The sequence below is a fragment of the Penicillium malachiteum genome, assembly GCF_028827825.1.
Source record: "Penicillium malachiteum strain IBT 17515 chromosome Unknown utg000002l:1.0-8849297.0:1.0-8852440.0, whole genome shotgun sequence".
Taxonomy (NCBI): Eukaryota; Fungi; Ascomycota; class Eurotiomycetes; order Eurotiales; family Aspergillaceae; genus Penicillium; species Penicillium malachiteum.
The window spans coordinates 4013608-4039880 of NW_026643095.1; the positions used below are offsets into that span (position 1 = coordinate 4013608).

Sequence of the window (26273 nt, forward strand, 5' to 3'; positions counted from 1 at the left end):
GCGCCTTTCCAAGTTTCTCCAGACAAATCTCACCCTATACCAATAACCCAGAAGAAAGCCTCTCCAAACCACACTTTGACGTCTTAAATTGACTACATCTCATTCAAAATGCGTACTTCAACCTCCCTCGCCGTAGCTCTCGCTACCCTCGGCGCCAGCGCCGACTCCAGCAGTACCACCCTCGGCCTCTTCTCCCCTCAATGGACAGACGTCGCGATCCCCAACCTAGGTGATGGTGGATCAGGCCTTGTGGCCAGTATAGCAGGCTGAAATCCAGCACAACAACCTACCATGTCGGCTGTGCCAAGGGTGCCGCGAAAACAGACTGTAATATCCCCAACTCGTGGACCGCTATTTAGGGTCACGACACTGTTAGCTTCTCGGCGAAGTACGTTGCTTCGACTTCTGGCGACTCCACAAGCTACGATTACACTGTTACGGAATCCTATGAACGCTCCCTGCACTCTTTCACTGGCTCTGCTAGCTGTACTATGAGTGCGGGCTATACGGACTCGGGGGCTGGTGCTGATGTCGACTACTCTACCTCTACCAAGGTCTCTTATTCAACTGCCCCTACTGAGGATTATTACTACGCATTGACTGTGACTGCGGGTCTGAAGTCGTTGACTGAGCCTGCGGCTACAGCTACCGGTGCGGCGGTTGCTGGTCCTGCTGGAGCTATCGTTACTGCGGCTCCGGTTGTTATGGCCGCGGTGGCTGCTTTGCTGTGATTTACAGGTTTTTGATGATGGATTTATGGTGGAAGTATAATGGACTGTCGAGATTAGTGCAATAACTATACAAATTATTTGAAATTCAATGTTTTGGTTTTGATTATCTCATTGTTCATTTGGCTACGACTCGGAGCTCTCTCATAGATCAATATCGAGCCATAATTAGGCTTATTACCATGTGATAAGAACTCAATGATGCTTCAGTCAGGTGCATTGAGACTTCATCCCATCCTCTCATCGCCTTCAATAATTAGACTGGGATATGCGTACTTGAGAGGAATGAGAAGGGCCTGCTTTGATCGACGGCAAGGAGATGCATTCCTTTCACGTAGCATGGTATACAGTAAAATCCAAAGTATTAGAAGAATTTGAAAATATGGAGACAAGTGAACTCTATTTGATAATATTTTGTATTATTCTTTTAATCTGATTTTAAATGGCGTAGTATCCAATTGCAAAACATCAAAACGCTGAATGAACCGGCGAATCCAGAAATGTCATCACTTATAAAAGGACCAAGGACAACAAGAATACTAATCCTGGTCATAAGAATTGCGTGGACTCATGAAATAAATCAGTCAATATGTAGGAAGGAAAGGCAGGAAAATTGATAATAAGCATCAAATCACTTATTTCTTGTACTTGTTGTACATATCAATGACCTTCTGGACCTCATCCTTAGATCCAAGGAAGACACCACTCTTATCGTGGATATGCTCGGGAACAACATCCATCAATCGCTCCATACGCGAGTTGACAGCCAGACCACCAGCATTCTCGAAAACCATAGCCATGGGCGCACACTCGTACAGAATACGGAGCTTACCCTTGGGGCTCTTGGAGTCGGCGGGGTAGGCGAAGATACCTCCGTACAACAGAGTACGGTAAGCATCCGCAACCATGGAACCAATGTAACGGGCGCTGTAAGGCTTGCCTCCCTCAGCGGGGTACTTAAGAGAGTGGAAGTACTGAGTGCACCACTCATCCCAGTACATGGAGTTACCCTCGTTGACGGAGTAGATCGCGCGCTTAGTAGGGAGTCTCATGTTAGGGTGGGTAAGGATGAACTCGCCCAGCGAGTTCTCCAGAGTGAAACCGTTGACACCACCACCACGCATGGTGATGACCAGCTGAGCGGAGGCACCGTACATGGTGAAACCGGAAGCAACGAGGCTAGTTCCGGGGTGGAGGAGAGCCTCAGGACCGACGGCCTTGTTGGCGCCGACGATCTCCTCGGGCAACTGGAAGATACCGAAGATAGTACCGACCGAGACACCGGCGTCCAGGTTGGACGAACCGTCGATTGGGTCGCACACAACGGCGTAACGAGCATCGGGGTACTCGTCGAACTTAATCACCTCCTCCTCTTCCTCGGACACGAGGATACGGCACTTGCCTGAACCCCGCATGGCGGAGATAAAGATATCATTGCCGATAACGTCCAGCTTCTTCTGGTCGTCTCCGGTTGTGTTGGAGGAACCGGCAAGACCGGTCAGGTTGATCAAAGAGGCGCGACGAATGTAGTAGGCAATGGACTTGAAGGAGAATTGAAGGGCGTGGCAAAGCAGGGTGAAGTCTCCCGAGGCTTCGGGGTGTTTTGTCTGTTCCTCGGTCAGGAACCGGGAGAGGGTGACAATATCGGTGTTAATGTTTTCCTGTCCGACAGGAGGAGGAGCTCCGTTGCTGGCCATTGTGATTGGATTTTTTGGAGATAGGAAGTTGGTGTTGTGGTGGTATAGTATATAAGTTGATAATGTTGCGAGAATAGAGTGGGGGAGAGAGTATCACAAGCAATTGAATGTGTAATTGGGGTCAAAGAAGCTCCAAATTTAAGAGGCTCTTTGAATTAAAATATTTCAAGGAAAAGTAAGTGGAGCGAGAACGTCAGGGTGTAAACCGGTCTAAGTAGTCAGAAGCAAGTTGCCGCGGGGGAGTGACTTCACATCCCGAATTGCGGCGTTTTCGTCATTCTTCCCCGCGTGACCGAGAGCTCCGGTTTTCCCCTTCACTTTTTTGACCGAGAATGCCCGCCCCATAATAGGGGTTATGTTGTACGAAGTAGAGAAAAAAAAGAGATAAAAATTATATAAGAAAAATTTGATCTTTAATTAGAAAGATTGTGATGATCTATAGAAATATCAGTCAAGTGACATGAAGAGTTATAAAAAATTGGATCTTAATGGTCCACTACATTACTATATACAGTATTACTGCTCCGTACTTAGATCCCGAGGACCCGATCTATTGCCGATCTCTCGGAAGAATATAATCCCTAAGGAATCAGCTGAACACGAAAATTTGATGCCTCGGAGGATCTATTCTGCGATAATATTAATAGTAACATTTGCATCTAGAATTCACGATTGTGATAATACTTATCTTTAGATAATATTCATACTGGTAAGATGGCCGAGCGGTCCAAGGCGCACGGTTCAGGTATACCTGATCCAATTATCCGTGTCTCGATTTCGGGGCGGGAGTTCGAATCTCCCTCTTATCATTTCCTTTTTTGGTATTTGACAGTGGTCAATCATTTTTTTTTGCATGAATGGCATAGGCTTATAATGCACATATGTGCAGTGGTAGCAGCACTCAGTGCTGGAGGACAACTCCTCTGATATTAGTCATACAATTGGATTAATTCAACTACTATATCAAACAATGATAGGTATGCCAGTCACGGTGGCAATGGTTTTTCTCCATTCAAATGGATAAAGGTTCCAAAGATTACTAGGTATGGGTACTAGGTAGTAATATATGTTGTTCTCCACAATTTCAGAAATGATAATTTGCGAAAATTTAAGAACATTTGAAGACATGGCCGGGATAGTATCATATCCATATCTGAATATCTTAACAACAGCCTACTGACAGTCACAACCCACTACGCAATTTCAGCCTCAATCACCATCTCATACTGCTGAGGATCAGGCCAAAATTTGCAAACTCGAAGCCCAGCATCAGCCAAAAGTTTCTTCCATGCACCTTCAGTCCGCTCAGAAGCAGACAGCAGTGCTAGCATCTGTACATCCATGGTCGTTTGACTGATACTTGCCCCGGTGGACGGAAGAACAATATCATATATAAAAAGTTTCGAGTACCCCTTCACCATGGAGTCCCTTGTATTTTCCAGCAATTGTTTGGCTTTATGATCTGGCCAATCGTGGAGAACGGCGTGCATGAAGTAGGCCCGACTTCCTGTATGGATGTGGATATTGATTAGACAACAGATAACTTCCAAGGTTCAGATGAGGTTGCCAGTATACTATTATGTACTCACCTTTGATTGGCTGCGGCAAGAAGAAATCATGCACCATTGTTGTAATTTTCTCATCAACTTTGGCATTGGCAATAACCTCCGGCAGATCTTGCAGAATCAGGGCACCCGCAGGAAGCTCTGGATGCTTGTTCAACACACGGGAAACATCAATGCCTGTGTTCCCACCGATATCAACTACAAATGCAGAGCCGTCGTCAAGCTTTGAACCTTCCAACAGATCCTTTGTATCGTAGACATTTGTCCAGGGAGTTTTCCACGCTGTCCATGCTTCCATATGACCAGTGAAGGCTTCCAAGCAATTAGGACTGGCTCCTAGACGACCAAAGAAATTGAGACCTTCTGGATCGGAGTCCGAGTAGTTGTTCACGTTAATGTCTGTTGGCTCCTTGTACGAGGTCTTGGCGAGGTAGCTCGGTAGGTTCTGGTTCGCGGCGAAATATTGGTTTGTACTAGATAGAAACAAAGAAGATTAGTTGTTATTCAAGTGATTTCCGAAATAAAAGGTCTCTAAAGAAGTGTTGACTATACATACGCTGCTTCAAGTGAGGCTCGGACCTTGGTATTTTCATCACCAATAGCAAATGAGAAGGGAGTAGGCTTGAATCTGTCTTCGCCTGCCTCTTCAACAATATTGAAAGCCGCCATTAAGCGAAAGAGTCGACCTGAATGTCTCTGATTAGCTTGGTGTTCAATTAAAAGAATGAAATCGGAAGTGAAATTACGTAGCAGATTAGTCTCAACAGTCGGCGTGGTCATTGCCACTAACTCATCAATAGATTTCTCACCACCTCCAATACCAGTCCACTTCTTCCACAGTCCCAGATTGATACATGTTTGCAAAGCAGCAAAAACTATGGGATGCTCAAAGCAGAAGCCCCATGCCCGCTCATATGGTGTTTCAACTCTGGCGAGCAGCCGACGCGCCGCAGAGCGGACCTTCAGACGCTCTACTTCATCGCCGCCAAATGCGTCGAATTGGATGCCATCGAGAACAGCAACTATTACTTCATTCAACGAGACCATGATGTGAATAGGATAAAAATATTAATTAAAATATCTTGAACAATCTGGAAATGCTTCGAGTCGGACAAGCAGGTGGGGAAATGGTATATAAGTCTGGAGAGAACGCACTGGCATTCACCTTTGAACCAAGAACCGAGAAGCTCAAGCCACCTAGGGATTCTCAAGGCCCTTGACTTCAATTTTTTTTGTTAATTCATAAGCACTAGTAAGTTAGTCAATACTTGATAAGAGCTTGTGTCGATGCCAATTGGTTTTGGAATGGCTCTAACGGCCCGTCCGCTCGCCACAACGTCCTGAGCACGGCCTTGGAGTATTATTCCGGGGCATACGCCATTGGCATAGTGATAAAACCTAGAAGGCGAAGAAACTTCTGACCGTTGTTTCATGATTTATCTGCTCTAAGTAGTGGTATTACACGCAAGCCTCCTGAACAGCTAGCTAATTTCGGGGAGAAAAAGCCATTGATCCAAGCAATGAAGCAGCGGAACTTTGAAGAAGAAGTGGAGTCATCTAGCCTTTTTAAGGTAGAATTGACATCTCACAACTGCAAATCCTGGTCTAGACACTCTTAGAAAACCAGAGAGGGGTTGATCGACACGGGTAGTCATTCAGGGGGCTGCTTTGTCGGGGAAGAATAACATACGACGTTTTCTGTCAAGAGTCCTCAATTGCGCTGATCGTCGTTCGAATATGACCTGTAGGAAGTTAAATTACCTGTCATGTCCTTCACTACGTTTTATGTGGGGCTGTGGCGTGAGCATGGGCCGCAGTTGACTCGTGCAAGGTTGCGACTGACGCTTAGTGCGGAGCTCGTGCGATTAGCGTACCTGTCATTTACATTATTCCTTTCCGCTGTATCTATGTGGACGGAAGACGTCCACGTGTCTTCGTTTAAAATATAAAACTCGTTTCTTGGAGTACTTTTGTTTCTCGGGGATGGTGATAGGGGTGCAGGAATTGATTCATGTCGCTCAGTGTATAGATCAGAAACCATAGAATGGTTGAGACATTCCAAGGTTATATTAGAATTGAATCAATCCTATATCGCCTACTAATTCTGGATAAATCGAGAGAGATTTTAGTTTTGTCTTATATCAATTGATGATCATTCTTTCTTCCTAAGATACTCAAGTACTCCCTGTGACAATTCAACATGGGTGTATACGGAGGCTTAGGACCAATGACCAATGCAGTTCTTTGGGTTGAAGTGGTGATATTTACCCTCTTCGTGGTACTAAGACTGTACACACGAAAGAAGCTTTTGAATTCCGTGGGAATCGATGACTATTTGGTCTGTTTTGCACTGGTCAGTTAACGAGATAGCATCTCAATCCCATGGGATACTGACATCTTGCAGGTGCTCCACATACTCTATACAGTCTTCGTCACCATAGCCACGCGTTATGGCCTCGGACAATTGTATGCGACCGTTGGAGATGCAGAAACGTACTTTACCGCCGTGAAATATGAGCTCTTCAGCCAGGTAGCTGGTCTCATGGTCATTGGCGTCGGCAAAGCAGCTGTTGGAATGTTTTTGCTTCGGATTGTGCGAAATAAGATACACATTTGGGTGATTTGGGTTTGTTTGTTTATCACAGCTGTTCTGACGCTATTCGCGAGTATCACGGTCATTGTTCAGTGTGTGCCGGTTCAGAAAAGCTGGAATCCATCTACCCCTGGAAATTGCTGGCTCAATTTCTCTAATGTCGGGTATACCGTCGGATGTAAGTTGCTTTTGTCTGAAACAATGTACACTGTACTAATCTGAATCGTGGTCTTCAGCGTGGTTTGTAGCTGCAGATCTCTCCTTCGCCATTCTTCCATGGTTCGTGGTCTGGGATTTGAACATGAAGCAAAAGGAGAAGATCACTGTCGCTTGTGGTCTCAGTCTTGGAGTATTGTAAGTTGGATCCCATGCAACAAATGCGCTCTAAACTTGTGGTCCTCAATCTCACATTGATACCTTTTTTAGCGCTGGAGTATGTGGGATCGTCCGCACCGTTGCCCTGTCAGGTCTCGATGCCTCCGAATACATCTGTGAAGTTCCTATCTATCACACTCAACTAACACGAATATGAACTAATGGATCGCATAGACGACACAGTTCCAATGCTCATCTGGTCCGCGACCGAAAGTTGTGTCACGATAATGTGCTCCACCATCCCCGTCCTCAGACCTCTCTATATCCGCGTGCGATACGGCAAAGACGGCAAAGACGGATCGTCTGGCGACAATTCATACAATTTTCCCATGTACGGAAGTGGTCGAAAGTACAGCAGCAGCAGACACTACGGCCAGGTTTCGAAGTCTGCTGGTGACTCCTCTGTCATTGAGCCCAAAGGATTCACCGATCAGACGAATGCTATTCAGCATACTACCAGCAATACGAGCGATGAGACTATTCTTCGGGGCGCTGCTGGGATTGAGCGGACAGATGAGATTTCTGTGAGTTATGAGACCTTTGGCAGGAAGGTCTAGACTTCGGTCTATGAGATCGTAAAAGTTTGGTACAGCTCTGGAGACATGCTTGGACTTGATTTCTTTTGTATAATCGATTTGATTTCTTTTGTATAATCGATTTGTCGAATAAGAACCACTGTTGTCATCGTTTATAGCTTCCAAGGTGAGGTTTTGATTTTACGATCAAATTAATTGAGAGGTTTTCCCCAAGGTGGATTTTTTTTTGGCTGTGGTATGCTGTCGTAGAGAGCTGGCGGTGGACATGGGCACCAAAATCGTGTTAGGTCACCCGTTTCGTATTTTGGATAAATACAGGTAATTTAACCATTCCAAAACACTGCACAGGACCTCGGGATCCATGGATGTATCTGATATCCCCCATTTCTTTCTCAAATACGATTCCAAGGTTCCTGTATGGAATTTTTGAGATTTCCACCATAAAATTCAAAACTTCACTTGTCCAGGTGGGCAGCTTGCAATAAATTAGGCTTCCAGCTCGGGCGGGGGCACTCCAGGACTCCAGGGCTGGTATGCTTGAAACTGTATTTACCGTGCACGTGATATTATATATGTGGGGTAATTGTCCAAAAGAAGTATAGTGCTGGGTACCCACCTGGGCAGTAGTGCCTTTTTCCAAGGTTGTTTTGGTCAGCTACATCCATGCGTACCTAGGTACTTGGCTGCCCTAGAGACATTCCAACAGGTTAGCATCAAAGATGAATTAAAAGTATCCTTCAACCCCTGTTCTTCTATTTTGACACCCCAGCTCTTAAGCTGCAACAACCGCAACATTATGGCTTCTGAGGATGAAACACCTGGATCGAACTGTGAATACCAATCTGACTCCCAGTCGGAGTCATCGACCCTCATATATAGCCAGGAGCCCTTCGAGACCTTCCAGAAACGGGTGATAGAGCTATGCCAACATTTGTTCGACACTTCTTCTGGTGAAATTTCGATCGAGCGATTACAAGGAGGCGGCTTCAATAGGATTACTGGCGTATCTGTGGTGAAAAGCAATGAAGAACCACCTGTTTCAATCCAGTACATCCTCCGCGTCCCACGATTCGAGATTGTTGAATTGGATTATGATATTGCGCCCCTCAAGTTACTCCGTCAGGAATCAAGCATCCCAGTCCCCGAGACCGTCAAATTTGACTTGACGAGTTCCAATGCTCTCGGTCGCCCTTTTATGCTCCAAAAGCGTATACCTGGCGAGTCTCTTTATAAAATAAATGCAGATTTAACCCATGATGAGAAATGCGCTATCGCAACGGGTCTGGGTAGAGTCGTCTCTGAGTTACACTCTATCAGAAGTACTATTACTGGTAGACTCTGCTGGAAGTCACCTGAAGAGCAATTGATGATACAACCGTTCGGTGATCAAGAAGTGGTCACACTCCTGCCATATGAGAAAGGACCTGCGACACAATCATGCTTCGATATGCTTCGCGCGATCCTTGAGCCCAAAATTGAGAAAGTGGCAGCCTCAAATCCCGATGAGGTAGAGTTACTTGAGGAGCCCCACTTGCTTACTATGGCCTCAGAGATGAATGATCTTGGAGTACTGGATGAAAGCTCCTACTGTCTATGTCACCTTGATCTTCAACCCCGTAATATTTTGGCTGGGTCTTCAAAACCAACGGAATCTCTAGCTTTGACCGGCGTTCTAGACTGGGACAGTGCAGTTTTTGCACCGCTGATCATGTCTTGTGACCCTCCAATGTGGCTGTGGGTTAATGACAGCATTGAAGATAAGCGGGTTGCAGGCGACGAGCCATCAACGGCAGAGCTGCGCGAATTAAAACAACTCTTTGAACAGGCAGCTGGTCCGATTTATTCTCGCTTTTCATACGATGACCGGTATCGACTTGCCAGGCAGCTTATCAGGTTCATTATTGAAGGCATAAACACGAATGAGGCGTACAGAGCCTTTTTTTTATTACAGAGCGAATGGGATGAACTGAAAGAATCACTGGACTTGCCCAAATTGGATCTAGAAGATCAATCTGAACCTGCTTCGACCAATGAGATAGCTGAGGACGACTCGGAATCATATTCCCCGAAAGAGGATGCTGCATGGAGTCAAAGCGGGAGGATTGCAGAAGCAGAAATTGAAAGGCAGTAAGATTTTGATCTCTTCGAATTTGACAGGGATTTGATCAACGTGTTATATGCTTTTTGGCCAAGGGATTAATTGGGGGTGTACCGATCAGTTGCCCAGGTGCCCAGGTGATCGTTATACATAATTGATTCGAATTTGAAGCCTACCCAGCCAAAAGTTTTAACAGATTTTGAGCCTCATCATTCGAGCGGAGGTGTGGTGGTGACATATCAGTATGTAGTAGGAAACTATAAATGATGAGTTCTCATCCCAAGCAGATGGATGCTTACCTTCAAGTGCTATCTAAGTCCCAAATCGAAACAACTCATACTAGTAGCATTATTTTCCAGATTATCGTCTTGATACTACCTCCGAGTCCTTTGCCTGAGGCACAACTGTATCAAGAACTTGAACCCTTGATCTCTCTGACGTACACGGTCTCGATAAAAGCCAATCGCAAAGCAACCCACATTTGATCATACATAAAGGCACTATTAATATCGAAGCCATGGTAGTGCAGGGGGATCAGTCAACACATCATTGCCCAGGACAAAAGGGGGGGACTTGGTAACTGTCGTTATCAGAATCCTCCTGGGTACTGTACTAGACATCAGACAAAATGCAACAAGAAAAATCATAACAAGGTGCACCTCCTATCAGAGGAATGTGGGACATGCCTACAGTATGAATCCTATATTTTCCTCACATGAATCATTACTAACTTGAAGTAATGATAACCAGCGCCAGGCTATTGACAGAGCAGAAAGAGCAAAAGGAAGCAGAGAGAAGAAAGAAAGAGGAAGCGGAGAAGAAAAAGCAACAGGAAGCTGAAGATAAAGAGAATATCAAAGCAGAGAAGAAAGACCAAAAGTATGCAGAGAGGAGGAAGAGAATTGAAGCCAGGGCTCAGGCTGCAAATACATAGGAGCTTGCTAGGGGAGAAGCCCTGGGGTGGGTGAACGAGGCACCAATGTTCAAGCTGTGGAACATCCATCTGAACCTGGGAATTAAGTCATAGTCAACTCTTGAATTCCGACAAAGTAAACTGCACTACACTAAAAGCCTCATGTACATCCATAGTTTGAGTATATTTTTTCTATTCATTTGTAGTTCATTTATGGTTAATATCCATAGATGCGGTCTTGGAACTTGAACGGTTCAAATCTTAAGTGCCGAGCATCAATGAACTGTCATCGGCATTCCCCGAAATTGAGAATGAATTTAGCAACTTATGATTCCTCCGGAATGAATCCGATTCCCAAGTTGACCCCTCTTCTTTGCATAGGCGACATCGGCAAATCGCCGTGTTATAGCGTATTATGGCGCAAGGTAAATGGACCCTTGACGAATGAGCGGGTTTCTTGGCACCGCTACGCGGTTCGGCATTGGGATAGCGTCGACGCCACGTTGATTTGGCCGATGCGCTATCTTTTGAAATGATGGCGTGCTCAAGAACTCGAGAAGTTGAAAAGAGTCATGCCGAAGAGATTTTGAAAATGTGATTTCGTCGCATTCTGGTGTTCAGTGAGGAGACATTCCCAGTGTCTTTCACTTCCCCACAATCTCCCCCAGTCTGGTCCTTGAGTCCTTGGCACAGATAACACAGCGAAGTCGCCATGTCGTCGCTAACGGAAAAGTCCCCGCAGATCTTGGAAGCAGCAGAGAGCCCAAATGCTTCTGAGTCGCTAAAGGGAGCACCTGCACAGATCCCAGGCCCAGAGCCAGCTCGCCAGAAATGGTATGAGTGGTTCGCACCCACAGATACTCCAGCGGAGCGACGATTGATCCTCAAGCTTGATGGCTTGATCATTGTCTTTGTATTCCTGGCGTATTGGGCGAAGGTCTTGGATTCGTCAGCGACAAGTACCGCTTATGTGAGTGGCATGAAGGAGGATCTGAAGTTATATGGAAATCAATTGAACTATTTGAATGCAGTGTATTAGTATGAGCTTCTTCTTCCGATCGCGCTGTCTTCCACTAACCATGTTGCTGTAGTGTTGGATTCATCGTGATGCAGATCCCACTGACACTTTTGGTATGTTTGTCTCAGATTGCTCCAAGATCAGAAACTAACCTGGCGTAGATGACTCGTTGCCCTGTGAATTACTTCTTACCAGCAGCGGACCTCATTTGGGGCGTCTTCACTCTTGCACAGTACAAAGTTACCAATGTGACTCAACTCTATGCTCTGCGATTCTTCGTGGGCGCGCTTGGAGGCTTCTTCTTCCCAGCAGTTCAATGGTATCTCGGATGTTGGTATAAGCGATCGGAGCTATCTCGTAGAGGTGCCATTTTCTTCATCGCAAGTCAAGTTGGCAGCATGAGTTCTGGATACATCCAAGCAGGAGCTTATGATTCTCTGAATGGTCGTTTTGGATTAGAGGGATGGAGGTGGCTGTACATTATCTGTGAGTTAAACTTTGTTTCACAGAGATAACACCCAACGTGCTCTGTGGAGAAGAAAAGAGAGACAACCCTTGCTGATCATCTGCTAGGTTTTGCTTGCACGGTTCCAATTGCCTTCTTGGGCCTTTGCGTCCTGCCAAGCACCCCTGACAAGTGCAATTCTCGATTTTTGACCGCAGATGAAATCCAACTCGCTCAGGAGCGAATGGCATCTGAGAACCGAGAAGCTAGACAACCTTTCACCAAGGCGAAAATCATCGAAATCCTCAAGGGCTGGAGACTATGGGTGCTAGTCGGATTTGCCTTTTTCTTCAGTCAGGCGGACGGAGTTTCCTCGAATAGCGGTCTCTCCTTGTGGCTTAAGGCAGAAGGTTATTCTGTGGGGAATATTGACACGATCACAACAGTCTCACCGGCTGTCACAATAATTGCATCGGTGGTCTGTGCCGTCATTTCGGATATTTATGATGCGAAAGCCAGCCTGATCGCGATTACCGCGGTGCTGAATATTTTCGCGTGTATCATCCTAGCCATTTGGAATGTGCCCGACGGCTTGAAATTCTTTGCTTTTTTCTTGTCAGGCACGGCCGATGGGATTGCGGCCGTTGTTTATGCATGGGCCAACGAAATTTGCGCGCATAGCGCTGAAGAGCGTGCCCTGGTGATCAGTGCGATGAATACGATCGGGAATACGTTCGCGACCTGGGTGCCTATTCTGTAAGAGATCTCACTGTTATTGAAACAGGGAACGATTATTGTTCCCTGTGTACATACCCCCTTGCTAACCCACTTTTCTTCATGATTCAGTGTGTGGAAGACGGAAGATGCGCCTCGTTACTTGATCGGGTATAATTGGAATATTGCACTTGACGTATGCATGTTGATCATGGTATTTGTGCTACATCATTTCTGGATGCGGGCGCAGAAATTGGCTCCAGCATAGATAATTGAGAAAGATTGCAGATGGCACTTTTTACGATCTTGCCACGAGGGTGTCTAGACTGTAATCCGTACTCCATGTCGATCGATTTCAAGCCAGGTTATCGGGAATACTCAGCCAGAGTATCGGGATTCTTTTCTCGTGCACGGCCGAGATATTCCGTAACCTTGGAACTAAGATCGAATCAGAGATTCCTCGGAGACATTGGATCTCGTTACCCCTGAATCCCTGATCCTGATCCTGGTTCTTCCCGTGGAGGCCTGACATTGAACGCGCAAGCGTGTTCACTCTTAGAAAAAACCTACTATAATCGACTAATGATATCATGTTTTCAAGCTACTCTACTATACACAAAGAATCTGAAGCGATCATTACTCCCTATAAATGAGGTAAATTTAGGAAAGTGAGACTATTGAATTATTTTCAGGATTTCTATCCACTAAATTTGGGGAAGACCCGCCATCGTAGAATTTGCTTGAGTATTCAAGACTTGCAAGTACAGGATCCATTATGGACACCAATTTTGTTTCGGGTCTTCCTCCATTTAGTGTGGGTAGAGCCCGTGCTGGCCCACTTCTGGGTACCTGGGCACCTGGGCAAGGTAAACGAGTCCGACTCGTGTGGAGTCTTTCATCTAAAAGTATTTCTAATACATCCCTGTCGTCTTCGGGTAGTCCAGACCGGGGTAAAGCCGGGGGTACTATTCCGGGAGGTACTCAACTCCCTTCAAGAAACTAGTAGTTACTACTACGGAGTAGTTCTCCCTACCTATTCTAATTCTTATCACTTTATATAATTCTTGCATTAATATTCAAATTCTTGAAGTACAAGAAAGTTAAAATTTTCATCACATCATCACAATCAAGGTATGGACCCGATCCATCGATCGGCCCGCGAATGGGGCAAAACTGCCCACGACTTGATCACGAATAGATCAGGGCGAAGGCTAGGAAAGTGGAGTCGTTTGAGCAAAGTAATCTCATTTTTTCCCAATAGTAATTCTAGTAAATCAATAGTGACTGTAGATCGATGCACGCTAAAAGATAGCGGAACCCCTTTCTCAGCCTATCAACACCATCGATTTCTCGATTTTGATCCTCCAAACCCTAAATCCGGCAACTCTCCTCCACGAATTGATACCTTTTAGTGTCTACTTCGATCTGCAGGGGAGTTAGAAGCTCGCAGCCTGGACTACACACGTGAAGATGGTCCACGATACAAAATCTCCGTCGGCTGCAGCCTTAATTCTAGTTGCAGCAGAGCTCTCTCTCCAACCTTTTCATTCTCTTTAGAGCACTCAACCCAGCCTTCCTCCCCTGCAAAGCAGAGCAGTCAATCTTTTCATCATGGGTTCTGAGTTGGGTGTGACTAGCACCTCGAAAGCTAGTGCTAATTTATCTGCCGTAAGCATCTGGTGGGCTTGCTTCGGTTGTGCCTGGACGGTGCTTGTCAGTATCGGAGTTATTTACATTGTGATCCGACGAGACTCGCCAACCATTCGAATTCGAGGACTGGGGTTGATGTTATCGGCATTATTCTTCTTACACTTATACTTCTGGTCTGTCCAGTTCGGTTTGTTGATGGGCAGCGTTATCCCCGGAGATGCCGAGTACTGGTTCATGGGTACTTGGTTACCCGTTGGTCTTTCTCTATTCTTCGCCTCCAACGGTCGCTTCCTCTATATCGCAAGGCTTCAGAAGAAATATGCCTACCCCTGCAGTCGCATCTCAATGCCGTCAGCTAAACTGAAGCGTCGGGGTGGCTTGATCGGTCGCTTCCTACGTCTGGACTATTCCAAGAAGAGTTTTATTACCGTTGGCGTTGCTATGTTTATTCAGGTTTGTTGAATCGAGTGAGATAGACAATTAAGTGCTTCCTTCTAATGCAATATCTAGATTTCCCTCACAGTCATTATGTTCCTCCTCTCGCGCAAGTACCATCCCTCATACGGCATTCCAGGCACCGGCGTTACTGGTACTGCCATGGAAATCAAGACTGCACAAGGCAAAGGCTGGGAATGGTAAGAGCCGCATGAATTTAAATTTCATTGTCAGACTTCATAGCTGACAAGGATCCTAGGTGGCCTGGTGTTCTGTCGCAAGTCTTCTGGTGCTGGATTGTGGCTCCCTATACCCTCTGGAAGGCCCGCGACATCCATGATACTCAAGGATGGCGTACTCAAACCATCGCATGTGCTATCGCTGGGTAAGTTTTAAGACTCTTTGAAACAAGCACTTCCTGTATTAACTTTTATTTTCTCCTGCAGTCTCCCCGCAACTCCATTATGGCTTTGCAGTACCTATATCCCCGCCATGACCAAGCTCGAAACCGTCTGGCTCCCCCCCGCAGTGGATTTGCCTTTCGATTATGGTTATCGAGATATTCACCGTTTTCCTTCCCTGCTACGAAGTCTGGCACCGTCAGACCCTCCGACAAGAGACCCTCGACGCTATTTCCCAATGGGAGGCCCGCAACAAGAGCTCTGGCGGCGAAGGAAAGTCTCTTGCTTCCGGGTCTACTGCGGTAGAGTCCATCCTGTCCGCCTGGAAGTCCACCAAGGGATCTGTTAGGTCCGACATATCTGGTGAAAGTATTCTCACAATGGGTGCTCTTGAGTACGTCCTCGAACGCAATCCCGCCCCTCTCCAGGAGTTCTCCGCCCTCCGTGAATTCTCCGGCGAGAACATTGCCTTCCTTACTGCCGTTGCTGAATGGAAGAGCTCGATGCCTGCTACCCTCCGCAAAAATGCCACTGCCTCTAGCGATGAGAAGATCAAGGAGATGAGACGTGATGCTTACAACCGCGCCCTTCACATCTACGCTGAGTATGTCAGTCCGAGCCACGCCTCATTCCCTGTCAACATTGGCCACCAAGTTCTCCGCAAACTGGAACAAGTCTTCGAAAAGCCTACTGCGCTTCTCTACGGTGAACGTGAGCCTGAGCCTGCCGTTCCTTTCAAAGAAACATTCGACCTGGACATACCTGTTACTCCTGACACAGGTGACTCCCAGAAGGCTCTGAAGTCCTCCATGACAGAGATCCGGGACATGGTCCTATACTGGGGCGAGATTCCAGAAGATTTCGACACGTCCATCTTCGATGAGTCTGAGGGAGATATCAAGTACCTCGTTCTCACCAATACATGGCCTAAGTTCATTAAGAGCCACCGATCATCGCTCAGCTCTGTTTCTTCTTTGGAGGCAGGTGTGAATGTTCACTTGATTGTGGACCGATCTAATAAATAAATCATAACGGAGGATACGCGTTTCCAGGATATGAATTTACTACTTTGCCAGTGTTTTGATATTTATTTTTGATAATTACTTCGATTCCCCTACAGCCTATCTTTTTGTGACTCTCTTTTTCACCTGTGATAATACTTTACTTTCTCTGTCAGAATGGACGGACAAACTAATTTTTTCTTTTCATTTGATATTTTCCCTCAAATTTGAGTCATTATTTCACTAGTGCCAGTGCCACCTGGGCAGTGGAGACTTGTACACAGTACGGAGTACGCAATAAACTACTAGAGAATAGGGAGGATCAACTGAAAATTTCTGCGTTACCCCACACTAGCTAGCATTACTTCAAGTTCAAGTTGAAGTTATCACATGCCTACATACTATGTCTCATCACCTCGGATGAATGCTAGGCTTCTAAGCTTGTAAGCTGCAACTCGCAATAGGAACTTCAAAAAATAACATTGGAAGCAATTTCATTAGCTGGCACACATTCTGCAAACTCCTGTATCTTCTCCGGGGAAAGAGGCATGTGAATTTTGTCTGAGTTTTCGAAGGACATGCTGGTGGTAAGCTCCGCTCCGCAGGTAGTATTTAGCGGGATCAGAACAGCTAGAACCGGGGGACCAGCGGGTTCGTTGGGATTCATTGTGGAATTTGATAGATGAAGATTGTAAGAGAGTATTATTGCGGACAACTCGGGTTCTTGATTTTGGTGAGATAGTTGGAGGGGTCAGTTGGAGAGACTAAAAACCTCAGTATTTAGTTTTAACTATTGAAGTGTCTCTTTGAGCCAAAGGTCTCCGGGTCGTTTTAGTCTGAGACTAACTAATTTCTAAGTCCCCAACCTTCCAAGATTGGAACAGGTAGAGAAATAGGCGTCGGCATAGCCCAGCTTAGTAGTTAGTACAATGCATTTGCCGATATCAGCACCATTACACTTTGAGATATGCGGTGTTCTGAGTAATTCACATAGGTACCTAGGTACCTACCTAGTATAGGACCTCAAAGCATACGGGCCAGAGCGCGCAAAACTCATAAATCCTTTCTGGTTATCACGCTAGTTTCCCGTAGTAAATGTGCAAACCCACAGGAATAACGCTAGGGATAGCCATATTTCTGTTATGAATTCTGCTAAAAATGTCCCACGAAAATCTTGAGCGAACTGCATGAGAGCAATCGTCTCCTGAAGAGGGCGCTTGTGTTTGCGACTCAGTTTGTCAACGGAGATCTTCAAACGGTGCCGAAGGATTCTGACATCTTGCTCCTGCATTAGATCAAAAGCATACTCCTTACCTGGATCATATGTGGAGATCTCAAAATTGAAACCAATTTTGGCAAATTTGGGAGTACTTTATGACTCGGGATTGACGCTCTACCAAATCCTCGGGCCGCTTTAGCAATCTGCAGCCTTGCGATGCATCCACTTATGATTCATTAAAAAATATCTTAACCTGCCATGCTAAATCCCGCAGGATTCAGGTACATACTATGGAAATATCCACAATCGCCTAATGATGAGTGGGGCACTTGTGAACGGAAGCGATAAAGGGGGATTTTCACTAGTGCGTTGGGAAGTGCAATACCATAGCCATAGGAAGGAGAGCAAAGCCCAAAATGTGGTCGAGGCGATGAAGGCCTAATCTGGACTAACAGTTCTTGCAACCTGAGAAATCTCTTCAACTATTTCTGAAACATGAGGGCGTGACAAGGCCTCTTGTCCACTTCAAGCTTCCAATTTCCAATACCAAGGTACAGAGAGCAACCACGACGCTCAAAGAAGCGTAAAAATATGCATGCTTTTTGCGAAGTGATGATAGCTCCAAGACCCATGTGCTGACCGTTGTCACACATCCACAAAATCCATCCATAATCCCCTGTAGGACCTGACATCCGACAGCGCTAGCTCCACTGACCGAAGCATGCTGCAGCGAGTATGCCATCCCCAATACCATAGTGCCACCTAAATTAACAACAAATGTACCTAAGGGAAATGAGACATCACGACCATTTAGTTTCAGTGACGCGAAAAAGCGTGCTAAAGTTCCAAGCGGCGCAAAAATAAGTGCAAACACAACTGGTCCTCGCCACATTTCCGTACTCCAGAGCGTAACTTTCGGCGAATCCTTCGGCAATAATGCGGCGAGGCAAATCACGGCGATCCAGGATAATATCGCCAGTATGAGTATGATAGGATCGAGAGCTTTTCTTAACCATCCCTGAGAAAGTGTGGGCATCCAAGTAGATGTTCCAATAGCAAGATGCGCTCCTAGTGTCAGGCCGAAAAGCGATAGGCCGATTTCCGTGAATAAGACGGCGAGGATGGCCATGAAGCTGAAGCCACCATTGGGAGCACTGGCTACTTCTGGAACAGAACCAAATAGTGAGAGATTGGAGTAGGAGCCGAGGGGAACAGCGATATCGTTTGAAAGAGCCAGGAATACGTCCCGGATGAATGTAGAAAATGATGTGAGACTACCGCAGAATCCGGTCGTCAGCCCGATGAACAGGGGAATGGTTTTCTTGTGCTTCGTCGCAGATTGGCGGTCATGGGGATCTTCGATGCGAAATAGTTCTTGGTCTTCGCTAAGGAATCCCATCAAGAAACTTCCTCCTACATTGGCCCACAGCACACTGGTATTCACTGGGGAACCAGGATAAAATGTTAAGCATTCTATTGCTAGTCGTAGAACGGTACCGGCAAATGAGAAGAAGATGAGGTATCCAATAGTATAAACCATTGGTGAGAGCCTCCAGACAGAGCTTGCTGACTCTGGCGCACTGGACACACCCGCATTTTGTGTTGCTTCTCCAGTCTGTTGAAGAGATTCTTGATCACTTCTCGTTCGTCGGTCCTCAAGGTAGTCATGCCCGCGCACTGGCTTCTCAGACGAGTCGTAGACGGGAGGCGGCGCAGCAATTTCGTTCAAATTGGTCTGGAGATCCATAGGTTGTGATCGTAATGAAATCTGTGGTGTAGATTGCAATGTAGAGCTCGAATCATTGTTCGTGTGTCGCGGCTCATCTCGACGCGTCGGCTGTATTAATACCATTGATGCTCACTCAATATGACGCAGGAAAAGAGTTTCAAAATTGCGATAATGAAAATTTCTCCTCATTCTGACATTCTTCGTATTGCTTTGCTTAATCCTTGATCCCGAATCGGGCGGCCCGGCGAAACTGCTTAGTCTCTTGAGTGGATCGCTGATATCACCTTATCCTAGCCGTCCGATCCGTCTCAACCGGGTTTCCCTTGAATCTTGATCCAGTTCAGCTTCATAACATACAGCGGAGTCTTCATCTTGGCGAGTTCATCCGTTGTATCCACAATGAGGCGTCAACGCGTGGGAATTGCCTGCGATAAATGTCGCGAACTTAAGGCCAAGGTTCGTGGACTGCGTATTCACCCTTTGGTTGTACCACGCTAATCAACTTCCGACTTGGTGTAGTGTGATGGGAGGCAACCAATATGTTCTAGGTGTGAAGGGTATGGCTTCACTTGTACCTGGAGTAAGAGGAGACGACGAGGGTCGCAGACCAACTCAGCCGGTACAACCGGGACACGGCCCCATCAGCCAGCCGCCCTCGTGTCAAACGCACCTACCAGGGGCGGGCTACCCGGCTTTTCGAGAGCGGTTCATTCATATGAGTCGTTAATCCAAGAACTCCGCTCCAATCTGGATGGTGCACACCAAGCTGCATTGGACGCGAGTCTGGGTGAGATCAGGCGCCATATCCCGCACAGAGAGCAGCAACCTCTCAGCCAATCGACTGAGAGTACACCGGATAATGATACAGCAGCCGTACCCTCGCCGCCAACATATCTTGGCAAGGCAAGTGATCTTCATTTCATACATAGTATTCGCCAGTGTGTACAAGGACCAGTGGGTCCAAGCGACGAGACGGCACAGAATTATAGTCAAACACATACACAGGAGAGCTTGACTCTTTTCAAGTATCCGCTATTGTTCCCATCTCCGGCTGAGGCGGAACAGTTTTTGGATGTTTACTTGTCTACTATCCATATTGCGTACCCCTTTATATGCAAGTCGGCTTTGTTAGACGCTTTTCAACGTTTTCAGAAAGGGGACATCAATACCTTGGAATTTCGGCCATGGCTTGCCCTTTTTAGTGAGGCCCATCAATAACCAAAGTTATAGGTATTTTCTGACGGTTCTTATGTAGATTTTATTTTCGCTATTGGGTCCTATTATACATCATTTCCTCATGGAAAGGACTCTGGCAGCCACTATCACTTCCGCTACCATGACCAGGGTGTCTACTTTTCTCGAGAGCTCAGTGCAGATTGCTCTCTTATGAGTGTTTGGGTCTCACTCGTGCAATGCTTCTTCTTACTTGCAGTCTGCCATACTGATCGGTGTGTCCATATATCTGAATTCTTACCCTTACCCTTGCTAATGGTAATAATTAAAGCTGCTGGAATATTCTAGGATTCGCAATCCGAATGGGTCAGAGTATTGGTCTTCATGTGGAGTCAGCCTCTATTGCAGCAGATCGTGCACACTGGCGGCGTACTTGGTATGCTATGTACGTTTTAGATCGACTGCTTGCTCTTCAGCTTGGACGACCAATGGCTATCCATGAGTTCGACTTTCAGGTCGAACTACCCGTTGTAGATGATCAGACTCCATTCCTCCCTTCAGGCGAGTCTGATTGTCCTGGCCCTGTAGCTCAGGACCACATGATGGATTACTTTTTGGAAGTCATCGGGTTTTCTCATATTGTGGGACAAGTTATCCGGGTTCTCTACCGTCCATCTCAGATTGACCTTTCTCCTGATCAAATACTGCAAAGTGCGTCCGATCTGGATAAGCGCTTAGTTGATTGGAAAGCGAAGCTACCTCGGCATTTACGCTTTGATTTAGGGCATACTTTCGAAAAATCGATGTCATTTAAGCGACAAGTAAGTGGCTTATTCTTGGAAGTTTGAGGGTACACATCAAGAGCTACAGGAACTGACCCAATATAGCGAAATATGCTTGCAGTAAAGTTCCACCATCTTCGAGCCCTGGTCCACCGACCATTCCTTTGCCTACCGCTCCTCCAGATGAACAACCAGTCTTTCATGAATTTACTCCTCAGGGATAAAGAGCGCATATCTGAGGCCGAGTCAATATGTGTGCATGAAGCGCAACAAACAGCCCATCTCCTACACAACGTCGTGGACGAGCGCAGCTTAGTTCACGACTTCCCATGGTGGCAGATGATATCATGTCTGATCTGCGCAAGCTCTATATTATTCGTGGCAGAAAGCTTTTACAATAATAACAACAATAATCCTGCATATAGCAAGGAATCTTCTCAGAGTCTGCTAGAGGATGCTGGAACTTGTTTAAAGGTGTTTGAGGCTCTCAGCGCGAACTCCGCTGCGGCTAAAAAGGCTGCCGATATCCTCGAGGGTCTTTCTCAGATGCGTCGATCTACAGAAGAAGGTACGTCAATGAATTCAATTGGCTTCAGATAAACTCACTAACTTATTCTAGTAGTACCAACTGGCTCGACTAGTCTTGTCACTACGTCGCAATCCCAGGTGGTCCCCTTGCCCAAAAGAAACAACACTGCGTATACTGAGCAGCCGGTAACTGAGTATATGCCTACTGCTATTTTCCCCTCACAACAACTCGCTGCTGATCAGCAAAATCTGAGTGATTGGCCCAGTGAAATCTCAAGTGCTATGGAATGGTCGATTCGGTTCCTTGATTATCCGCAATTTCAAGCTGGTGAGTTTCAATATAAGTAGCTCGCACATGTACATTATACACGCTATGTACACTACAATTATAAAGTAAACGAACTTGAAGTTTACCAGTTTTTATTTCCAGTTCTATTACAACTCATGATATCAGAAACTGTGTGTCTATTTGATTTGAAATTGGGAGAGGTATGTCCTCAGCACGCGAGTGCTTCAAGTTGGTTAGATGTGTCCACATCCTCTCAGATAGGTATGTTCACATACTTAAGTACAGGACTCAGTCCGAGGTAGTACATCTACAGGTGACTAATGACCCACACCTCTTTGTATGTAAGTACCTACTGGGCTATCTACTGGGCTATCTACTGGGTTACCTACTGGGTTACCTAGAGGGGATGGCTACCTGTCATATAGTTAGATATAGGCAACTGGCAACCCTACAGATATCTAAACCGAGAGATGTCTAAAGTAGAAGTAAGAGATAGCTAAATAAAGCCGGATATATTCATAAGCATGTTTAGATATTTTTAATAAAAACAAAAATATAGTCTATTAGTAAATCTATGGTCTCTGAGTATTCTGCCAGACGGTGAGGAAACTCGAAAAACCACCGTAACCCAAGTAGAAAAATAGGTCTATATCTACCTATCTATCTAAGGTCTACTATCTCTGGGCCCTTTTTGGGTCAATCACGAACGACGATGCCGATATCATCATCATGATATAATTCTATACGGCACATGGGTTTTAACGTCAGGGTGATGCCCATAAAATTTCAAGTTACGAAGTTCCAAAGAGATATTAGTTACTTTACAATAGTTCCCCACTGGCACTTGGAAACTCATTAGGATCGCGAATGCTCCATCAGAAATCATATCATCTTAATTCTACATATTCATCCGAGCCATGTCTAATCATGGGATCTTTGGTGATGATGAGTTTGGATCATATGAGGTCGACGATTCCTATGTTGATGACCAGGTAAGAAGTCAAAGATATCTTCAAATTTTTGCACATGTAGTGCAGCTACTAGTGCTGACTCGGATCTCAGGGAAATTGGAAATGCAAACACTTCTATTCTCACGGCTCTCAGCCTAGGTCATGGCATACTCTCTTCCAGGGATTGTCTTCCTTCCCCTAGAAAGCTGCCACTAGTAGTCTTTTTACCAAAGGGAAATTATTGATTGTTGTCTTTATTAGAGATGGAGCTCATTACTTCCAATACCCCGATGGAACTCAAGGATATTATCATCCAGATCGGCCGGGTTCAGGGTGGTTGAGAGATTTCAAATCAGGACCAAAGAGATCTTGGAGATATCCAGACTCGCCTTGCGTGTTTGGCTTTAACCCACCTCCTTCCTGGTTGATTTAGGAAAAACTTGAAAGATGGCCGACTCTCCGGTGTTTCAGGTGAGAGCTACCAATATCATTGATCTCTGGAATTAAACAAATTTGGTTAACCTTGCATCAGGATCATATGACCATTCCGAGAACGTGGAAATATTGTACGAGGAATACAGGTCAGAGCGAGTGTCTTTTGAAGCCCATCCCTTTGAGGCTTCTTACGATTATTCTGAGGGCGATGCCTACACCGACTACGACTCGCAAGATGATATGGAATCGTTGAGAGGAGACAGCCCTGCACCTCCGCCGTATGAACCTGTTGGCCTTGATCGTCCTCTGCAAAGCGGTTACGTTGCATATGTAGATGATTCGACGCACAATGCCCCCCAAAATGATGCCACTGGCAGACCCAGAGTTAAACAGACAGCCAAAAAATCATCGGGTAGAGGGTCAATCACTACAGCGCAGACCAGTCGGAAACCGGTTGCTAGGAAGCCGCCTGTGAAGAATCAAACAGCCAAGAAAGCACAACCGTCAGAAAAAAACGCCGAGTCAAAGGCACAAGGAGGTCGAAAACGGGCTGCTGGTACTTCGAGACAATCGAAACGCGAAGAACCAAAGGGAACTTCTCAAACAGCTTCGGTCACGGTTGAGACTCGGATAAACGATCAGCAGCTTCAATATCGCATTGAAATTGGCTCCACCTGCACAAAATACTAAATGGGTTCGGACTATGAAGTAGTATTTGCCAGGGAGGATGCTTCAAGTTGTTCCGATATTCGAATGTTTGCTATGATACCTAGCTGGATATCTGAGGGATGAAGCAATATCAAATATTGAGTTGACTTCCAGACCTCGGGAGGGGGTTCGGTCGCGCATTACTAGTAGTATACCTGTATTAGTATAGGTAGTAGTAGCCTCGGGCCACTCAGGCTCCGAGTTGGATTCCAAGCACACAACCTTGGAAGTGCTTGAGGTTGTAATAATACCTCAGGATCAACTTACTAGACATTCCCAAATCCAACTTGAAGTCCGAGTCGGAGTCATAATACTACGCATGTGGATGAGTTACATCCATTCATCCATGAAAAATATATAATGCACAACTTGAAACTTGAAGATACTTGAAACTTGAAGATACTTGAAATCTTGGACCTTGAGGAGACATTCACGACTCGAAGAAATGAAGGCGGTCGTTTTCAGTGAGATCCTCGTTGGAAGGGAATCACTGTAGATTTTAATTTTGGGCTCTTTTGGAAGTTCAATTGAATTGAGAGACGAGTCAAGACTCCAGGTGGAACAACATGGAAGGATATGTCACGTGCAACTGTATATTAATGCCTGAGGCACTAGGGCTAGAGCCAAATGCGGTATGGCGTTAACGGAGAGAGGTTATTCCGGAGCGGCCGCAGCTTGAAAAAGCCGATTTTTGTTTCCAATCTTTCTCTTTCTTCCATCAGTGTACATCAGTTTTTCACTGGCCATAAATGTTTTGGTCTTGAATATAACTGGGATTGTCATATCAGAGGAATCTGAATGTCACATTGAACACACAATGATCTCTTGATCACCCGCAAGATTTTCACTTATGGTAAGCGAATCCCCACGGTTGAATTTTTTCTCCCCCAGCACGAGCACCATCTATATGATGAAAACCATAACCAAATTCAAACTAGAGTCTTTGACCCTACGGGGAATGAAAACTCTGTTATTGCACGTCAGTCTGAGCTATTCACGCTTGTGTCATTGATTGTCATCACTGCCGTTCGTTGAATTTGACAGAGAGCTAACTTGCCCTCTTAGGACTAACCTAGTTTGAACATTGCCTATCGGCAAAAACAACGATCTCAAATCTTTTTTAACCGTGAGTCTCACTTATTTTGATTATCATATCTTGCACCACCCTCAACCAAACCACACTTTTCATGATGAACGCAAACTTTTATATACGCTGGAAATTACCGTCCAAGGTCTTCGGATCTATGACGACAGCTAATGGCTATTACTGATCCCTTCCACACAATCGCATACCTATCTCAGACTTTCTTTCTGGATCTTTTGCTAACTGGAATAAAGATAGATGGTAAGCTTCGACCCGAGAACCTTCCCAAAGATCCTTCCCACTCGAAGATGAAACGGCACTGGGCTCCGACGGCACAAAAGTGTTCGGTCATGACGGATACGCCCATTTTGCGGCAGGCCTAGAAAACCTCGCCCACTGAGACATATTTGATGATCTTCATCGGCTCACACATCTATTTGTGACGAGTTGCTAATCATCCTGATCAGTGTTATGACTTGATGACTTGACCTTCGCTCTCGTAGATATTTGCAACAGGTAGGCATTATCTTTTTTGCTTCTTCACACTGCCCCCATCTCATATGATGATACCCTTTAGATGACGAGTCTTATCGGAGTTATCCATGCAGACAACATCTTTTTTAATACCATTCATGCCTACTGAAAATGCTGTTTTCATGCAAACTCTGCATTATGAAAATTTAAATAATGTCAGTGACTAATTCGTCCTGCCAAATAGTGATCATTCTTCCATCTCCGTGACTTGTCATGATTCATTTATTTTGGATCGTAGATGTACGTTGGATTATCTCCTTCTCATTCAACTTCAACTTCCCTTTCATGATGAATCGACGCAAACACAAAGACAAGCATATGTCCAAGTCAGCTTCGGTTGACCGAGACGAGACTGTCATGTCTGATCAATCGCCAATCGCATACTGGTTGTCCATGTCCATCCAGTGCTTTATGCTGATGGGTATTCAACAGATGCGACTTGAAAAACTAACACACCCATCATCCACGACTGACTTCATTTCAATGTAAGTTGAAAACTTGTTTTTTTTTCTTGGTTTCTTTCGGCGATTTGCTTTTTTTTATATGATGATTTACTATAATTTATCACGACGGTCAACATAAGGATTTTAATTGATGACCACCGCCTGTGACAGGGCATATTATCTGACATTTTGTTTTATACATTTGATTGCTCGGTCGCGTTTTTGGTAAC

At 45.5% G+C, this 26273-nt stretch overlaps 12 protein-coding genes across 12 annotated transcripts; 8 read left to right on the forward strand and 4 right to left on the reverse strand.

The window, feature by feature from the left end:
- Positions 1–108: 108 nt before the first annotated feature.
- Positions 109–731, forward strand: N7483_004549 (uncharacterized protein; the record flags this gene model as incomplete). The annotated part of the gene is made up of 2 exons (XM_057087986.1): positions 109–249; positions 360–731. 2 exons carry the CDS (start codon positions 109–111, stop codon positions 729–731), a joined length of 513 nt encoding a protein of 170 aa, XP_056947815.1.
- Positions 732–1363: 632 nt separating this feature from the next.
- fbp1 (fructose 1,6-bisphosphate 1-phosphatase) lies at positions 1364–2425 on the reverse strand (the record flags this gene model as incomplete). The annotated part of the gene is made up of 1 exon (XM_057087987.1): positions 1364–2425. The coding sequence occupies one exon, from the start codon at positions 2423–2425 to the stop codon at positions 1364–1366; it is 1062 nt and encodes a 353-aa protein (XP_056947816.1).
- Positions 2426–3618: 1193 nt separating this feature from the next.
- N7483_004551 (uncharacterized protein) lies at positions 3619–5037 on the reverse strand (the record flags this gene model as incomplete). The annotated part of the gene is made up of 3 exons (XM_057087988.1): positions 3619–3932; positions 4015–4463; positions 4547–5037. The coding sequence occupies 3 exons, from the start codon at positions 5035–5037 to the stop codon at positions 3619–3621; spliced, it is 1254 nt and encodes a 417-aa protein (XP_056947817.1).
- A 1153-nt stretch (positions 5038–6190) lies between these two features.
- On the forward strand, positions 6191–7515 carry N7483_004552 (uncharacterized protein; the record flags this gene model as incomplete). Its single annotated transcript, XM_057087989.1, has 5 exons — positions 6191–6343; positions 6395–6761; positions 6820–6937; positions 7010–7074; positions 7133–7515. The coding sequence occupies 5 exons, from the start codon at positions 6191–6193 to the stop codon at positions 7513–7515; spliced, it is 1086 nt and encodes a 361-aa protein (XP_056947818.1).
- A 775-nt stretch (positions 7516–8290) lies between these two features.
- N7483_004553 (phosphotransferase family protein) lies at positions 8291–9625 on the forward strand (the record flags this gene model as incomplete). The annotated part of the gene is made up of 1 exon (XM_057087990.1): positions 8291–9625. The coding sequence occupies one exon, from the start codon at positions 8291–8293 to the stop codon at positions 9623–9625; it is 1335 nt and encodes a 444-aa protein (XP_056947819.1).
- Positions 9626–11217: 1592 nt separating this feature from the next.
- On the forward strand, positions 11218–12950 carry N7483_004554 (uncharacterized protein; the record flags this gene model as incomplete). The annotated part of the gene is made up of 5 exons (XM_057087991.1): positions 11218–11543; positions 11597–11636; positions 11685–12009; positions 12097–12724; positions 12815–12950. The coding sequence occupies 5 exons, from the start codon at positions 11218–11220 to the stop codon at positions 12948–12950; spliced, it is 1455 nt and encodes a 484-aa protein (XP_056947820.1).
- Positions 12951–14293: 1343 nt separating this feature from the next.
- On the forward strand, positions 14294–16193 carry N7483_004555 (uncharacterized protein; the record flags this gene model as incomplete). The annotated part of the gene is made up of 5 exons (XM_057087992.1): positions 14294–14785; positions 14843–14967; positions 15027–15152; positions 15214–15335; positions 15358–16193. 5 exons carry the CDS (start codon positions 14294–14296, stop codon positions 16191–16193), a joined length of 1701 nt encoding a protein of 566 aa, XP_056947821.1.
- Positions 16194–16638: 445 nt separating this feature from the next.
- Positions 16639–16836, reverse strand: N7483_004556 (uncharacterized protein; the record flags this gene model as incomplete). Its single annotated transcript, XM_057087993.1, has 1 exon — positions 16639–16836. The coding sequence occupies one exon, from the start codon at positions 16834–16836 to the stop codon at positions 16639–16641; it is 198 nt and encodes a 65-aa protein (XP_056947822.1).
- Positions 16837–17866: 1030 nt separating this feature from the next.
- On the reverse strand, positions 17867–19240 carry N7483_004557 (FluC/FEX family fluoride channel; the record flags this gene model as incomplete). The annotated part of the gene is made up of 1 exon (XM_057087994.1): positions 17867–19240. The coding sequence occupies one exon, from the start codon at positions 19238–19240 to the stop codon at positions 17867–17869; it is 1374 nt and encodes a 457-aa protein (XP_056947823.1).
- Positions 19241–20652: 1412 nt separating this feature from the next.
- N7483_004558 (fungal specific transcription factor domain-containing protein) lies at positions 20653–21948 on the forward strand (the record flags this gene model as incomplete). Its single annotated transcript, XM_057087995.1, has 3 exons — positions 20653–21111; positions 21178–21640; positions 21695–21948. The coding sequence occupies 3 exons, from the start codon at positions 20653–20655 to the stop codon at positions 21946–21948; spliced, it is 1176 nt and encodes a 391-aa protein (XP_056947824.1).
- A 1338-nt stretch (positions 21949–23286) lies between these two features.
- On the forward strand, positions 23287–23964 carry N7483_004559 (uncharacterized protein; the record flags this gene model as incomplete). The annotated part of the gene is made up of 2 exons (XM_057087996.1): positions 23287–23310; positions 23392–23964. The coding sequence occupies 2 exons, from the start codon at positions 23287–23289 to the stop codon at positions 23962–23964; spliced, it is 597 nt and encodes a 198-aa protein (XP_056947825.1).
- A 1924-nt stretch (positions 23965–25888) lies between these two features.
- N7483_004560 (uncharacterized protein) lies at positions 25889–26089 on the forward strand (the record flags this gene model as incomplete). Its single annotated transcript, XM_057087997.1, has 1 exon — positions 25889–26089. The coding sequence occupies one exon, from the start codon at positions 25889–25891 to the stop codon at positions 26087–26089; it is 201 nt and encodes a 66-aa protein (XP_056947826.1).
- Between the last annotated feature and the right edge of the window lie 184 nt (positions 26090–26273).